This window comes from Dermacentor andersoni, chromosome 5 (genome assembly GCF_023375885.2).
Source record: "Dermacentor andersoni chromosome 5, qqDerAnde1_hic_scaffold, whole genome shotgun sequence".
Taxonomy (NCBI): Eukaryota; Metazoa; Arthropoda; class Arachnida; order Ixodida; family Ixodidae; genus Dermacentor; species Dermacentor andersoni.
In genome coordinates, this window is record NC_092818.1 from 45,458,759 (window position 1) to 45,477,142 (window position 18,384).

An 18,384-nucleotide genomic window follows, 5' to 3' on the forward strand; every position below is an offset into this window, starting at 1 on the left:
TGCAGTCCATCGCATGCAGTGGAACAAAAATTTACGCTGGCTTTAAATTCTCTGAGTTCCGTTCTCATGTCCCGCTTCAAATTCTCTAGTTGTTGGCACAACTCTTTCACATCCCTTTTGCCTGACTAGCTCAGACAACAAAGCAAGTATACATCAGTATCAACACACACTTTGTTCGGCAGCAGCACACAGGCCAATCCAACAAAACGCTCGACTCCTAAAGAGTTAGCTCACCTGCGAAAGCAGACGATGGCCATTAGCGCTGTATGAACGGTGCGCTGCTGCCGAACTCCAGCCCGTGCCAGCCGTTCCTTCGCCTTTTATAGGTGCGCGGTGACGCCCTTTTCTGGAAGGTGGCAGTGGTAGCCTCGGCTGTCACGTGATGCCTCCGATTAGCCCTTGTGTCGCTCCTTCGTTTCTTGCCGATATGTCGGATCGGTTGCTGCACGCTTCCTGCGAAAGCAGACGATGGCTATTAGCGCTGTATGGACGGTGCGCTGCTGCCGAACTGTAGCCTGCTTGGAGGGTACGCCTGTATGATAATGAACTCTGTGCATACTTTAATCACTGCATTCGGAAGGTAATCCAAAGCTTCGCAGAATGAGGCTGTGGCAGAGCGTTCTCCTTACGAATCTGCCATTCCGACGTATCTTTAAGGCGACATACACTGCATTGGTTGCGCTTGCGTCCGACAGAGCTCTAGGCATGTCGTTTTGCAAAAGGATACCTGGAGCAAATTCTGGTTACATTTTTTTTAAAGCATTTTGTGTGGTTGTGTGCAAATTTTTTGAGAATGTAACAGTACCAAGCATTCAGTCTATCAAGCTGCTTCAGCCTTGTAGCTCTTGTGTTTTGAACAAGATTGCCAATTTGCGCTGGCGCGTTTTTTCTTTCTTACTTTATTACCAGGGTATTCATATGTTGGAGGTTTTTGCCAAACGAGCAAAGTCGCCATGAGTGAAGACCCTCCGGCGAGCTACTTTGGTCTAACGGTGTTTGCACACGAAATTGGGCATTCGTAAGTCTTGAATTTTTAATTTTTAAGCCACCATAAAGTCACGAATAGCTGTTTGGTTACGTACGAATGTGCAGCTCCTAAGGCGCATAGCGCCGCTAGACTTACTATTCATAACGATTAACGATAAAAGTCACGCATCTGCAAAAGGCGGCAAAGAAATAATCCGAGCATTCGTAACACTATGCGCACAAGCAAATTATGAGACCTCACTATAAATGATGGTTGGATAGAGTGGTGAAAGGAAAAAAAAAACGCTGACGAGTATTTCGCCGCCGTGTTCGCCAGCCACTACCAATAAACTGGCTTGTAAGGAAGCTCTCTGGTTGCACTACCTGAGAGCACCCGTAAGCTGCGGTTCTGGTGAAACATTTTCGTTCTTCGGCAGTGCCATCTTAGGCAACAGCCTTGGTAGTTTTGAATCTGAGACGCACGACAGTCGATCGCACGGCAACGCCAACGCCTTAAGCGACCAGATAGGTGACAGTATGCGAAAGTGCACAAGACACTCTCCCGTATGAACATTGTCTGGTACGGCCTTTCTATAATGAGGACACCGGCTCTGTCCGCGTTATCTGTGCAATCCTGCTTGTGAAAAGCCGGTGCAGTAAGGTCTTGCACATGGGCGTCGAAACAATAGGACGCTTGATCTGCAATGCGCTTTTAATTGTTTCTTTATTTTGCAGGAGCCTGTGCATCCGCCGGTGAATAATTGAAAAAAATAATATTTATGGGCATGAGGAAAACATTTTCCTGAAAAAATTTGCGACGATTGTAATACTTCATAATGCAAAATTCTAGCGAAGCTGTATGCATGTTTTCATATGGGTAGTGCGGCACGTTGCAATGTGGAGCGAAGTCTGGCGCGACTGCCTCGCTAATGGTTATCCGTGCGTGCGATTCACAGCAGCCACCGCAGATAGACTTTCGCTCAGGCAGCGCTTTGTTTGCACACAGACGACGCGTGCTACTCTGCTGCCGTCTTGTAACAATAAAATTCAAACAGCGCTGGACGACAGGACCAGAAAGACAGGTCCTGTCGTCTAGCGCTGTTTGAATTTTATTCTTACCATGGAACACCAACTCGCCCAATCCGCTGCCCTTCTGCCGTCTTGTAGCCATGGTCGCCGAAAAGCCCGTCGTGCACGGTGATGTGCTTTTCTTTTCGCGCATTCGCCAAATCCTCCTCCTCGACTTCCAGCCTCTTGGTGCCACTTCACCCTCCTCCTCAGCTTTCCTCCTCGAGCTCTCTTCGCTATCGCCGCCTTTCATCCGCGCTCCGCGTTCGGTCGTTTATCCGTGCTCTTTCGCTCAGTTACAAGGACGCCGAAGGACGACGCCGACGCTCGCCAGGCCTACGAGCTGCGCTCTGAAAAGCAGAGGTGATGGTTGCCAATAGTAACTGCGTGACCTGGCTGTTTTGAGGCAATAACAATATTTACGGCAGCGCGTTCTGTCTTTATAATCATTTATATCAAAAGCAGGGTGTGAGCACTCCTGAAGTGGACAGCGTAGCGGATGACAGTTGATCTAGAAATTGCTTATGGCGTTTGCGCTTATTATCGCCGATGTCACCGCTTATGGCCGTTATAACGCGATGACATGTCATGCTGGCCATGCTCGTGTGTTCCGGTCAAACATTTCTAAGCTTCTACACTTCTACGATTCCTCCTGCGCTCTGACGCGATTTGCAACCACGATTTGTCCAGAAAAGATTGTGTAACCCAAATCTACCAAGTGAGACACCTAATTGCTAGCCATGAGGTTAGGCGCTCCTGCACAAGCGCCTTGGTAATAAGTAAAATGTAGATATGCTTGAAAGAGAGTAAGTTTGGGCATGTTGTTATTCCATAACTTTTACGGTTCTAGCGCACGAAAAAGGACGAGAGACAGAACTACTTCTGTCTCTCGTGCCGTTTCGTGCGCTAAAACCGTAAATGTTGTAGATATGCTGTGTATTATCTTCACTCCTGCTCTTGTGATATAAGTATCGCCCGAGTGGACAAAGGATGCTTTCAGATGGCAATAAATACATGTGTTGCTTGACAGCACTACAATAGATGTTCACATTTATTTTACAAGGCATGAGGATTCAAGGCACTTGAGACCTACGCGTAGAAAAGCGGTGTTGGTTACAACATACAAAGCTGATGACAGTCCACAGCTGTTATTACTTTCATCACATGGCAACACGCAGCCACATTAAATGTTTATGTTTATTCTCAGAAAGGCAACACCTGTATTTATATGCAATTTATTGTATTGATGTATTACACCGCTAACAAGATATTCCAAACACAAAAAGGGTGGATGAGTTGTTTTAGACATCTACACAGCCAAGTCACGAAGGTCGTAGGGATATCTGATACTTCTCTGACACTAATGATGACCATATTCTTATGGACGGGGAATTATCACGCATATCTAGCACGTTTAACAATTGAGCCTGAGAAAAGTAGGCGAAAGATTTAACTTCAAGATTGTGTGACACCTGTACGCCGTTTCGTTTATGTGTGTCATGACAAAAAAAAAACAGTGACGTACTGCTTACCTGAACAAATATGGTGATGCCAGTGTTTTTTTGACAGAAAAAAAAGTGAACACCCTCCGTTGCCTAACCGTGAGTAACTGTCACTTGAGGCATTGGAGGATGCCCTCAGCAGTAACCTACTGTAAAGAATTAGTGTGCCTTACTTTTAACCGCATATATTTGTCGTTTGAATATTGCTGATGTAATAAAAACGGCTAAAAAGTTCGACCCCAGGAGTGAAAAAAAAATTATTTAGACAGCAGGGATTCTTTTTTTTTTTCGTTACAGCTATCACAAATTATAAGTCACTACTACAGGGACTTACCTAGCTCTTTCGAATTTCACGCAAGACTTGCCGTGTTGCGAATTTTATTATTGTGCTTAAGATATATATGTTAGCCAGTACTGGTGAAGTAGGTGCACACAATATAATATGACGTGTTTCCTTTTTTTTGCAGCCTAGGTTGTGTTCACGATGGAAACGGAGCAATGTCACATTTGCCTGGACACAAAGGTTCTGAGAGCTGCCCCTGGGGAGACGGTTTTATGATGAGCTACGAGAGAAAAAATAGAAACCAGTACATCTTTTCGCCGTGCTGCATCGCTGATATAAAGAACCTGCTGAGGTATTTCAGGAAATACATCTGTACAATCCTTAACCGTTAAGCTTACCCTTTCACCAGTGTGTTTGTGGAAGCGTAAGCAAATTCAATTGTTTTACGCTCTAAACTCTAGATTTGGCCTAAATGTCGATGTTTCTCTGAAGTTACCTATTACAGGACGCCTAATATGCACCTAACATTTCTGCGCATTTGCCAGATGTGCTCCGGAGTTTCACGGTCTAGCAGCCTTAAAAGAAGAGATTTCCTTTTTAAAAATCTGTAATTGCAGGTGTTTGTCATTCTATAATGCCCCCAAAAAATACTGTGCGCTTTAATGGGGGAATGGGTGGACGAACTGGGATCTGTTTCTGCTACTGCTATAACTTTTTTGACTTACGATGGTTTAGCATGGTTGACTTAGCTATACCACTTATTTCATTGGCAGTTGCTTGCGCTTGTTGTAAATCTTCGTTATATGGCTGCATTTCAAATCACATGACTGCAAAAGTTATTCCTTTTACTATGTTTATTGCACGCAATTTCGCAAATGTTATAGACCCTAGAATATTGCACCATGAAGTGAATGTAGTATTCCTTGTAACTCACAAAAGCTCTTGGTCAAAGGCGTAGCTTGGGTATTGCTATTCATATGCATATTCGGTGATTATGTAGTAAAGGTATTTTCAAAAATCGCATCTGACATTAATCGCAAGTGATGAGTTACTCCATGATTAAAAGTCTTTTAAACGCTACCCTTGTTATCTAACTCGAATAGCTAACAATTTCTGTGCAATTTTGTTGTTTTTGTATTTTATTTTTTGCATCCCCTCTTGAGTTGGTGTGCGCGTCTTGATGGATCAATCACCGGGGAGTGATATAGTGGGCTCGTTACGGGCGACAGTGCCCCGCTTCTCCGCTTGCTGCAGATTCGCACGATGCATCAAACAAAATTGTTTTACGGTTCACTTGTTCTCCTATATTCTTGTTCGGAGACGTTATTGTGCCTCAAATTGATTGAAGTGGGGCGATTCCTGCTATTTTCAGTACTTCCTGCGAAGCAGACGCCCTGTTGAATATCTGCCCTGATTTCGCGTTCTCTCAGCTTGTCAAAAATATAACAATTTTATCTTGGACTTGCAACGTGCTTCAACCTTTTCTGACAACATTCGTTCTTATTTACAGTTTGTTGCAGAGTTACATAGTCATTGGTTTATTTTCTTTTGAGTAACAGAAATATTACGCAACCAGGTCGCTAGTCAAAGTACATCTAAGACTTTACCAAAGCAAGCCTTACTTCGATAAACAGGGGCCTTGAAACATGTTGAGAGGCCTGCATGCCTCTGGTCAATAGCGGCCTCTTGAAATTAATTGAGATCTTTTCCACAATTGTGTAAAAGCCTTAATTGAGAAATATATGCCACGACGGTTACGCCCGTCCTGATATGACTTCTCATTGTTTAATGTTTTATTAACAAGTTTGTTGAGTAACAAAAATATTCTTTTACAGAGAGAAGAAGGTTGGGGGGTTCTAGCAAACTGGCCATCTTACGAACAGCGACCGCTTTCTAGACTTCAAAGCATTTGACTTGACTCCCCATCAGATTCTCTGCTTTAATCTCGCGAACGTAACCTGGACATGCATATTTTTGCTTCGAGCGGAAAATTTTCTTATTGCCTGATTGCAAAATGTCAGTGTAAACGACTCCGATTTGTCATTGAGCTCGTTATTTAAGGAATAACGCTAAGTCCAGTTTTCGTTCCTTTGTTGTTCCTCACTTGCATCAATGATTTTCCAACTTCTATTAGTTCATCCGCCAGGCAGCTCGCAGATGACTGTGGCTTACAAGGGGATCCCTGCCAATTATTGAAAACATAGTTTTGGAATCTTATCATGATAATGTATCCGATTGGTGTTATGAATGCCACATGCAGTTAAAAATAACAAATGTAAACTTCTAAGGGCTTCAAACGAACGACATTTACACGAGGAAACTAGCAAACCAGGTAAAAATAGTGCATGGCTTTGCTACGCGTGGAAGCAGTTTTTCGTTTTCGTGAAGGACTCGTAATAACAATGACCAACAAATGATCGCATTTACATTGCCTACATTTCTAAACAATTCGCATTGTTTTGGGTAATGCTGTTATGACTCTTCTTCTCTTCAACTTTTATAGTTGGAAACAAAACAATAAATGTTTACAGCGAAGCTGCATATAGATACATTCCGGTGGTGGTCGATGTTCGTCCGGCTAGGCTTCTCATCGACACGAAAAACTTTTCGTCTACAGTTTCTTGCGAATGCTCTCTAGCTCTCAATCTAATGTAGGAATCCTGGAAAAAAATTATACTGAGGTAGGCCACTACGATGACTCCATTATTACGCCGAGTGTCTTTGACTTGCGCTGATGAGTTCGTTCACAGTGAAGTTGTAAACGTTACAGAATTTCTGTCTGCTGCCAATACATGACCATCTACGGAGGTAGCATGATTGCAGAAAATGGCTGTAACTCTTGTTTTAATTCAACTATCTTGACATAAATTATATGAAAGCTAGTCGCTAAGATGACTATAACATTACACCGAGTGTCATCTGCTTTTCTTAATTATGTAGTTCACAGTGAGGTTGTATATATTGTGGAATTCCCGCCTGCTGCCAATACATGGGCTTCTACGGGAGAGAAACGGGCAGCTGTGTGTTTGTCCGCTTGAATAAAACTCTAGCCTTTCCAAATATCATTCAACTAATGAGCTAGGAAGTATGCTCAATCGCATAGTTAGTTGAAATCAAGAAAAAGGAATGTACCTGGGCAGGACATGTAGTGAGGAGGGAAGATAACCGATGGTCATTAAGGGTTACGGACTGGATTCCAAGAGAAGAGAAGCATAGCACGGGGCGGCAGAAAGTTAGGTGGGCGAATGAGATTAAGAAGTTTGCAGGGACAACATGGCCACAATTAGCACATGAGCGGGATAGTTGGATAAGTATGGGAAAGGCCTTTGCCCTGCAGTAGGCGTAACCAGATTACTGCTGCTGCTGCTGATGATGATGATGATGATGATTATGCTCAATCGCAAGTTACAAACAAACGTGTTTTGTTTCCTCTACTCCTTTGACTGCAGCCCAGTCAATGCACATCGTTGCTCGCGCCAAAGCTCGGTTAAACGACCACCTGCGTCCTGTATACACACTGTTACCGCCAGTAGTAGTTAATTATGTGTTGTAATAACAACAACAGCGACAATAATAATAATAATAATAATAATAATAATAATAATAATAATAATAATTATTATTATTATTATTATTATTATTATTATTATTATTATTATTATTATTATTATTATTATACCTATGCATGCACAGATGCGCCGATTGAGATAAAACACACCACAGCTTTGCTGCTCACCCTTCTTCACAAAGTAGAAGGGCTGATGAATTTTTTAGTGTTAGTTTCTAGACTGTTAGTATTGTATCTTACATCCATAGTTTGGTGATTGTATCATTGCATAATTTTGTACGAAGATGTCGTTTTACCTCCGTCGAAGTGCAATAATCAGTTACAGCTCCTGTCAAGCCTTCTGTGGTGTTTAGTACCAAGCTCAGACATTTTGGGCTACAATTGTACCAGGACACAAAAATTATAATGAATGTGAAATGGAAAACGTTTGACTTAGTGTGAAAATTTTGTAATGAACATCTAGAAGCAGCATCCCTCCAGAATAATCAAAGGGTAGTTCTCTTTAAATGCGATTGTCGTGTAGTTTCAAAAGCAAATATATAAACTTGATAGCGTAAAAAGTAATTTTAAACTTTGTCTTTTTAATTATCCATCTGGTGTCTGTTCGCAAATACTGTGTCAGCCGAAGCGAATGAACTGCCTCTGCAAAGATTTTCGGTACAGAGCACTGCAGTTGGAATAAAATTGGCGGTTTTTTAGCTTTAGGACGGAATAAATATATAAAGAATTGAAAGTCGTTTGATTATCGGTTTCAAACTATGCACCCTCAGCACAGATGCTCGATACTCTAACCAATAAGCCACAGACACATGCCTGAGAAAAACGAAAGACAACAAGGCCATTCTGGGACTGGACCTGCAGAGTGCCTTCGACAAGGTGAAGCACTCTGCAATCCTAGCCCAGGTGTCCAGACTCAACATGGGCGCAAGAACGTACAATTATATCAAGGACTTTCTGACGGGGCGGACTACCGAGCTCTGCGCCGGCGATCTACGGCTCCAAGAGAAGAGGCTCGGCAGTGTCGGGACCCCCCAAGGCTCGGTCATCTCACCGTTGTTATTCAACCTCGTTATGATCGGGGTGGCCAAGCGACTCCCTCGCGTCGAGGGCGTCCGACACACCATCTACGCCGATGACATCACGCTGTGGGTTCCGGGAGGCAGCGATGGTCACATTGAGAGCACGCTGCAAGAAGCCGTCGACGCGATCGGAGACCAGCTGAACGGTTCCGGTTTGATCTGCTCACTGAGCAAGTCAGAACTACTGGTGTTACCACCGAAATACGTCAGACGTAAGAAGAGCGAAGCGAGGGATTACGAGGTCATCAAGATCGTGACGAGGAACGGCCACGTGATCCCTGAGGTCGACAAAATCCGGGTGCTCGGCATGATTATAGACAAGCGACGGGGCAACGGCGAGACTATTTCCCGCCTTACAGCCAAGATTACCAACGCAATACGTCTCATCAGACGGGTTGCCAACCGCAAGGCCGAGATGAAGGAGGAAAGCTTGATTCGGCTTGTGCACTCCTTCGTAATCAGCCACGTCACCTACGTTGCAGCCTTCCACAACTGGATGCAATGTGAAAGGAATAACATAAACGCCCTGATACGCCGAGCTTACAAGGCGGCGCTCGGACTATTCGAGTGTACGAACACCAACAAGCTCCTGAGCCTGGGGGTACACAATGCCCTCGACGAAATTGCGTAAGCGCGAAGGACTGCCCAGCTGGAGCGGCTCTCTATGACCGAAGCCGGCAGGCGCATACTTCAATACTTGGGCTTCACGCCCGGAGCGAAAGCGGCGAGTAGCGACGTTTCTGTCCCGGACGGAACCCGGCGCCGGATTCGGGTGTACCTCATCCCGAGAAACATGAACCCGGAGTATAACAAGGAGAGAAGAGCGGCGAGGGCCAAGGCCCTCATCGACTTTCACGCCAAGGACGAGCACGCAAGGTTCGTGGATGCGGCAGAATACCAGGGAGACTGCGCGGCGTTCGTAGCTACCGTCATCGAGGCGTCGTCCGGCGCGACGAGGGCAGCGGCGAGCTTGCGGGACCGCGAGGCGTGTCAGGCGGAGGAGGTGGCCATTGCCCTGGCCATTGCCGACCCTGGGTGCCAGACGGAGTTGTGCGATTCCCGAAGTGCAGTGCGGAATTATGCAAAGGGCAAAGTGTGTGGTGAGGCTGTGCGCGTTCTGTGCTCGGCTGGCCTGCAACGACAGAATCGGTATGTTAGAATCAAGTGGTTCCCGGCGCACGCGGGCAACGATGCGTCCGAGAAGCACGATAACCACAACGAGATGGCACACGCAGTGGCGCGAGCGCTAACCAACCGCGCCGCTGCAACCGACCGTCCAACGTGGTGTAGTGCCAAGGACCGCATGACGACGTTCAACGAGCTTACACAGTTCCACCGCCTGGCTCGAAGGACTTTCCCACCCCCGCACCCGGGGCTGAGCCGAGCGGAGGCGGTGCTGTTCAGACAATTGCAAACTGGTTCTTTACCCACCCCAGTGTTAATGACTCATCTATACCCTAAATTATATGTGAGTGATGTGTGCCGCGTGTGCCAGCGGGAGAGGGCCACCCTGACGCACATCCTATGGGATTGCACCAAGTTCCCCAATGAGGCTTCGACAAGTACAACGATTCCGCCGCGACTCGCGGCTGCGGCGGAATGCTACGACCACGAAAGCCAAACCTGGGCCGTCCAGCAGGCCTCGGCGGCTCTTGGAAGACAAAGGCCGAGCGAAACCGACGGAATGTTGCCCCTCAGGGTGACCGACCGCGGGAGTAACACGCGCTGGAGTTGAGTAGAGACCACCCGCTGAGAAGACGTCAGGGCCCGCGTCACGGCGCCATTTAGTCATGGTGTCGTTCTGCAGGCGACTACATGAAGTTGTCTCTCTCTCTCACGTGTCAGCCAGTGCTTTCAAAGTCTTGGCACTTTAGCTGTGTCCCATACAACCAATTTAATATAATTCAGGATGCGCATCTTCTAAACCTGACGATCACGACACAAGTTTCGAGACGCGTTTGTCGCACATATTTCCTGCGCGTCTCTCAACATAGTGAGCCGCTGTGGCACGTTTCAACAAAGTTCCGCGTGTCGTGTCTTCTTGTTCAGCATGTTTCAATGCTAAAAAAACACGTATGCTTTCTCTGCAAGGTCCGTCATGGTGCCTCAGTGGCGCCTTCGTCACAGAAATATGAGGTGCGACCCTTGTAACGCGCCACTTCGCCTAGCAGTCTTCTGACGGACACAAACAGCGCGTCACAAAACGTAATAACGAAAGCTTCTATCAATGGGATGCGTTTTATGTACCGTATAAAGGCGCGCTCGGTCCCTGTTTTCTCGCAGTCGTCTGCTGTTGGACATATTTTACGCATTTTAAGAAGAGCACAACAAATCGAGCTATTGCTCACAACAATGCCAACCTAAATTCTGCAGAAAATTATACAGAAAATTGTATCGTTCAATTGCACAAAAACTTATACATTAAATATAAATTATAATACGTAACCATTAACCTAGGCAATGATATTATTGAGGTCGTCAGCCACCATAAAACACTGGGTGTTATATTTGATGAGCACCTTCGATGCACTGAGCACACTAATAACGTAGCCCTAAGTATATCAAAAGCTGTTGGATCACTTTCCCGGTGTCGTGGCATTCTTCAAGTACACATAAAAAAAAGATTTATGTTTCATTATTTCAATCACACATTCCATATTGTCATCTTGTTTGGGGCACGGCATCACCGACTAATATGAATAGAATTGTGAGCCTGCAAACGAACGCGATTCGTATCGTTGCAGACGAAGAGTACTGCGCACACTCCAAACAGCTTTTTATTCGGTTAAAAACTCTGCTCGTGAATGTGATGCCACCGCACATTATTGTTTCCTTATTCACCGCCAAAGCCACGCTTCGTACTAACTTCCTTATCACAATATCAGAGCTCAAACAACGCATACTGGCAGCCAACACTCGACAATTAGAAAAGTGGTGTCTTCCGAAAAATCGAACAAATTACAGTAAACAAGTGCTGAAGTATGTAATACCTTACACCCTGAACGCCAATACAACTTTAATTGATGACCCCGCAGTAAATAAACGTGCTTTAATGGAACACTGTTAGACAGAATTGCTTAATCGGTAGCAGATTTATATCATGTAGTTTACAACCGGCGTTATGCGTTGTTTTGTGTGGATTAGTTTGGAATGATTTTGCAAGCATTGGCTAATTGCACTTTTATTTCTCTCTCGCGTTCTCCCTTTTTGTAGCAGTTCATTCTTCATAACATATTTAACTTGAAGATACAGATATGTGCACATAAGTGGTGCTATATCTGCCATGTGCTTATATATATATATATATATATATATATATATATATATATATGGGCGTATGCGCGCCACTTCTACGGGTGTGTGCGCGTGTTCCTGTAAATATAACATGTCAGTGCACAATATAGTTTTGTATTGGTGTATGTATCTGAAAATTTTTTCTAGTTCTTGACAGCTTCGTACGAGCAGTTTATTTCCTTTTTTCTTTGTTTCTCGTGTTGCTTTTTTTTCTAGTACGGGTGTACGACATGCAATGCTGTTTTGCCGCTGTTTCCGCTGTGTGTAGGGCTCCAGGCCTCGTCAAACTGCTCAATGCGCAGCTTTTTGTCTGGGGTCCATTTTTTCTTGAGAAAAAGAAAAACTGTTTTTCATTCCTATTCTTATTTGTGACCTTGTTATGATGGCGGCATAACCATATTTTAAACGAAGCTCCCGAACATAAAGTCATCAACATTAACGAACTGTGTCACGTGTTTATTTGCATTTCCTAGACAACCTGCATGGAGATGTCTCAAGAAGAGGCAGCGTAAATCGATCAAACGTTACGGTTTCCCCGGTCAGTATATCTCGGGCAATGACTACTGCAGAAGATGCTACTCAAATATACCCGGCATGCACTACAAAAAGGTAAGAAGACTCGTTCTTTATGCTGGCAGGGAATAATGGAACTCATCCCTGTTTCCAAACTGAAATGTTTTTTTAGGAATATGGAATTGTAGACTGCAAGGCACGCTGCGAAGACTCCAAGAATTATTATCTAATTGGCGTGCCCGACGGCGTTCCGTGTGATCCGCAGCGAAAAGGAACCAAGGTATGCTCTGTTCATAAAAAATAACTGAGCCAAAAAGAAATATTTTCGAATGTATCTCTAACGCACGGAATGAGAAAGATTACTCCATACAAGAAAAACGCACTAGGCAACACGATGGCGGAGCACGGTCAATGTTTTCGACGCTATCAGCAGATTAGGTGCACTGTGCTGTCTTTGTGATTGTGACGTATGTACTTGTACTGCAGGTGTTGCCGAGAAAGCACTCAGCAAGATGAACGTGTTGGTCTGAATGAATTTTGATTTCGATTTAACACTCGTAAATATTAAGTGCCTTTAAAATATGTGAGGCGACTGCCCAGTGTCTGCAAACAATCTAAAGGTGATGGCGACGAATGACTGAGTTACCATTCGAGAATCATTTTCGAGCTACCACATATGGGCGTTTTAGTGTACTAGGTGTGCCATTGTGAAAGGGAACACCAGATTTGTGGTTAAACCTTATATATTTGCTCGTTGCTGCGTTAAGAAAATAGCTCCACGAGATGGATGCATCGACATCATAACTGCTACATGGCAAACAACCATAAAGAGGTTTCAGACTTCAACATTTCCAACAATCGCTCTCTAAAGACAGAGTAAGTGTTCTGTTTCTTATTGATGCCTAATGTAGTACTTATTCAGCATATTTATTTGTGTGTGTAGATATATACAGCTGCGCAAACAAGTTGTCTCTAGGAATATGTCACCAAATTTTCATTCGCTTTTTACTACCTCTTATGGGCATGTCGCAGCAACGGTTCAATGTCATCAAGTGGTATGTAGGCGTATAGCAACTAGGAAGAAAATTACCAGTCAGTCACTGTTGCGAGTGTATTATTATTGCAGGCTGCCTGGCAGTGATAATTATCGATCCATATATATAAAAGTCGATTAGGCCCTTGATTCACGCGGTGATTCTAGCGTGTTCATACGTTCTATTATTATCAACTTTCTAGCGTATTGCATTACGTGCGAAACCCCCAAGTCGCGTGAAAGGTTTATCGCACCAACTGCGTGAAACAGGGCTACCTTGAATACGAAATTTTGTATTTCAGCAGTGCACGTAAATACAAGCATATTAGATCAGAAAAATACCGGATCATTAATAAGACTTCGGAAACGCGGTGTGCTGGTATTAGATGTGATATCATTCGAAACTCAGCGTCAATGATGTTTGTTGCTTAATGAGAGCGATTACAGAACTGCCTGTATTGGAATGTCCACTGTGGTAGCAGGTGTTGGATGCTGAAATCTCAAGGCTTTTTCTGGCTTCGAGTTGGTCGATAAATAGAGTGATTAGTGTCATGTCAAGCAGAAGAAAAGGTTATTCATGATCTAGATGGCGCCCCCCTCCCCCGGTGGCGAAGGGTAAAACAGGGTTATCTTTTTCTTCCTCTGTTCTATTCTATCAGAGAGAACAATACAGGTAACCGAGGGGTTTGATTTCAGTTAGCCGCAATCATACAAAATGACAGGCCTGCGGTTAAATGATCGTTCCACATCCGCTGCCTTTTACGTTAGCCGCTCTGGCTTAACACTCGCAAGGCTAACCTTGCACACACACAGCCGTAAAAATGACTGGAAGGAAGGCTCCACGCTAGATAAATAGCGCGCAGCACCGCACGCGGGATGTGCTGCGATTTTGGTTCCCTCTTCCGGCAAGTTACTTTTCGTCCTCTTTCATTTCCATTTGCCTTATATATTATTTCCCCATTTATCTTAAATATAATTGTCGTCGCACCGAAAGTCGGTCAAGGATTTGTTGACCTTTTTACGTGACAGTGGCCTATTAGCAAGAATATAACCATCCCATCCTTTTTTTTCACGCCTTTCTTTTTGTCCCCGCTTCTCTTTCTCTCTTTACTTCCCGTTTGCCTTCCCCTAGTGCAGGTTAGCAAACGGGAGGCTTTAACTCTGGTTAACCTCCCTGCCTTTCTCTCATTTGCATCTCTCTCTACACATTAAATATAAAGAGTGAGTTGCCCTGCACTTTCATTGAATCCATTCTCTCTCCTTTCGTATGATTCATACGTATTTTGCATTTTACACTTTAGAACAGACTTCCTTTAAATTGTTTGACCTCGGTTCTCACACACATGTGCTGGTCACCGTGGCGTCATCCAGTGATTACACCTTGCTCTGCTACCACGCTCTCTGGCCGCCGTATTCTTCTCTGTTTATGGTACTGAAGTGCAAGCAAAGCAGCACACTGACATGGATACTTAGTAAATGCTGAATAGATCTTGTGAAAGGGGTTCCTAGCTGTGCTGTAAAAAAAAAAAGCAGAGGCGCCAGGGGAAACTAGGTGGTTCGCAACGGAAAATGCGATTGGCCGTCGCAGCTATGCAATAAACGAGACATTCTTGTTTGAATTGGACAGTAACATGCTCCAATTTGCCATATTTGCTGTAGTTACTACTGCTAACTGCATGGCGCAGGAGGAAAGCAAAAGCGCGATGCCTGTCTCAGCGCCGTATGCACATTTCCCATGAGCACTTGCGCGGTCCCTGGTGGCGCTCGCGTGTCGGAAAAAGGGCTATTTGCCGTTTTGTGACGCGGTGAGTGCTGGAAGGAAAATGGTCAGGGAGGTTTAGTAGGACACGAAGGGGTGGAAGGAGGTGTCACCCATCGCAGTCTCGGGAGAGGGGGCCCGGAATGAGTGGAAGAAAGTGGAGGGTGGAGAAAAATAGCGTGCTCCCCCAGCGCCATCTGCATAACACTAGTCCTATTCACTCTGCTTTACAACGTCATGCTACTAGACCCTAAATTTTCGTTGCCAAGCCCCGCGTGACGAAAGCGGCGACGACAATATCGCCGTGACTTACATGGGAGCACCCCTGTTATTTTCTACGGCAGTCGGGCCAGGTAGCATGACGTCATAGACAGGAGTGCACAGGCGCTGTGCCCTCTATGTGCACAGGCGCTGTGTTGGCTCGCCCCACTATGGACGCTAACTTTTCGCCGCATACTCGCCTTGATCCCATAGATATGCCCACTCTTTAAAACTGATGGTAGCGCTAAAAGGACGGACACAAGATGAAAATACGACACGACGACGAGGAAACGCTTCCGTCCGTCCGTTGTGGACGGACACAACGCTTCCGTTGTGTCCGTCCTTTTAGCGCTACCATCAGTTTTAAAGAATGCATCACCAACTAGCCCAGCACCAAGTTTTATTGATGCCCACTCTATCAGCCCACTGGCTGAATGGCCGTCTTTCAACATGTGTATGGTTCAACAGGTCTATAGAGCACAGGTTCGCACGAGTACAAAAGAAGGCACACTGAACGCACAGCGTGCGGTGCCTATGGGTACGCGTGCGTAATGACGTCGGAACTCTAACCACGTGACCTCGCCACATACCCACTCACCGTAGAGTCCAACATACCTATGACGCCTGGTAGCCTCCGGCGTTCCGGCGTACTGTTCATGATGCGCAGCAGCACAGTTGTCTTTTGCTTCCTATCGTTGTCAATGTTTCCCCCATCAAGCAAAGCTCGGAGTACGGAGAGAGTGTCCACATTTACGATATTTGTATTGCTGAATATGCGACAAAACTGCCACTGCTTAGAAAACACCTTCAACTTTATTGCCATTGGCAAATATTATGAGAGAAGGACCAACCAACCTTGCCATTTCCTCATCCGTAAGCATTGCCGTCCAAAGACTTGACCGGTACCCGCCGTGGTTGCTCAGTGGCTATGGTGTTAGGCTGCTGAGCACGAGGTCGCGGGATCGAATCCCGGCCACGACGGCCGCGTTTCGATGGGGGGAAATGCGAAAACACCCCTGTACTTAGATTTAGATGCACGTTAAAGAACCCCAGGTCGTCGAAATTTCCGGAGTCCTACACTACGGCGTGCCTCATAATCATAAAGTGGTTTTGGCACGTAAAACCCCATAATTTTCTTTTTAGAGACTTTACCTTCTTCCTAGTTGTTTCGCAAGCTCATCCGATTCATTACACTTACCTACAAATTAAATGAAGAATTCAATCCTATCGAGGCTCATGCGCTTACTTATATGATCAGCATAGATAGTTAATGTATAATTTTCTGTACGTCTGCGACGCCGTTTAGCGTTCCATGGCATTGAATGTTTGCGTTCTTCCGTTTGTCTGTCTTGCCACAATTTGTTTTCCTAATTGCGTTACAAATTGTCGCAGTGAACTTTAGGAATGTGCTGCGATGAGCCATGTCTCTACAATGATGCCCCCCCCCCCCCCCCCCCCCGTGAAATTCCACCTGCATAACCGAGAACGACGCGCGCATAAGTTGACATTTAAGTTTTCCTCATTTCCACTACAGGAGGTCGCTCGAGTGCATCTGCTCATATTTGCCCCAATTTATACCACGCTGAACAGTCCATGACCTACTCCGTCTAATACTGCGCTTGTTATCACGCAAGCGCTTTGCAAATATTTTTCATTCTTCAACGTGCTGAAGACGCAGAAGCAGTACAACCTGAGTAATTATTACCGTACTTATTCACTTATGTGTTACTTAGGCGAGTATTGCCGCGCACTGTAACACATTTCTTCTCTTGGAAAAGACGCTGTTATTTACCACATTATTATCATCTTGTACTTATGGTTGTAATTACTCTCTCTCTTTCCAGCGATGTTTTCTTGGACAATGTGTCAAACCGAAGGATGAATGACGTATAAGAAAAACAGTTCTGTGTCTTTTTTTTTCATTTTCCATTTAACGCTGACTTTTAACATCATCTAAAGGTCATGCAGTGGAAGTACTCTCAACTCTATTTTAAATATTCCCAGCAAAAATAAAAACTTATTGTCAGCAATTTTATCTGAATTTTCTTTACTGTAGCCTTAAAGGTCAAAATTCTTGTATGCACTGCAGTGTCGTGCATACACTACATAACAAAAACTATAACAACAAAGAAGAAATGAGAGAAAATCAGCGCACCTCAATATTTGCTATGCCGCTGAAGTTATCTAACACCACTGCACGAGGCTGTCAAAATACGCAACGCAGTTACGAAGGCAATAATTTATTTGCCCTGCACCCAGCTTATTCTTCTGCAGCGGTAGTTCTTCATAGCTGTGGCCTCAGAAATACATACAAAGATGACACCGCCAGCAGTGTAAGCGTGAAACAAAAACTAGCGAGGCAAAAATAACGGAAACTTCAGCATTGATAGCACCTATAGTTTCTTTAAACTGTATATAATGCACGATTACTATCAATAGTATTATTATCCATATTACTAATGATACTCGCTGCGGTGGCGAGGTGGATTTGGCGTGACGCTGGTAACCCCTAAGGGCGTGGGATAACATCCCGGCCGCGGCGGCTGCATTTATGCAGCAGTGTGCATAACAGAACTCCAGTTGGTTAAATTATTCCGAAGTCCCCTGGTATGGCGTATCACATAATGATATTGTGGTTCTGACACGTAAAACCCCTGAATTTTATTTAGAGTGGAGCTGTTAGGCGCCCAATCGTGCGGCGAGCGACAGAGTTGTCCAACGGTGTCGGCGTCACCGAGTGAACGAGCGCCGCGAAGAACTAAAACGAACGCGGAGCGCAGCGCGAGATACTCTAGCAGCGGAACACCCCTGTCGTCTTTCGCGCAGCGCGGAAGACGATAGCGCAGGAAAAGGGTACAGCGGAACCACGAGACGTAAAGCGGAGGAGGAGTGGAGGGAGATGACCTGCGCATGCGCAGAGTTGCGGGCGGCCTAGCCATCCGTGGCCACGTGGACGATTTCATCTGCACTTCCGCGGGGGTAGCCGGGATGTGGAGAGTGCTCGTCCGCGCCGTCTTCAGCCGAGGTCACTCCGTAGTACGAGCGCGTGTGACGGGGA

The 18,384-nt window shown here is 45.2% G+C and overlaps 1 protein-coding gene across 1 annotated transcript in view; it reads left to right on the top strand.

Moving 5' to 3' along the window:
- Positions 1-16,923, top strand: part of LOC140218539 (A disintegrin and metalloproteinase with thrombospondin motifs like) — a 77,841-nt gene extending 60,918 nt beyond the window's left edge. The window contains exons 9-13 of the mRNA XM_072288313.1: positions 910-1,018; positions 3,998-4,171; positions 12,234-12,369; positions 12,446-12,553; positions 16,861-16,923. Of these exons, the coding sequence (XP_072144414.1) occupies positions 910-1,018; positions 3,998-4,171; positions 12,234-12,369; positions 12,446-12,553; positions 16,861-16,923 (590 nt within the window). The remainder of the gene's footprint in view (positions 1-909; positions 1,019-3,997; positions 4,172-12,233; positions 12,370-12,445; positions 12,554-16,860) is intronic.
- Positions 16,924-18,384: the final 1,461 nt, after the last annotated feature.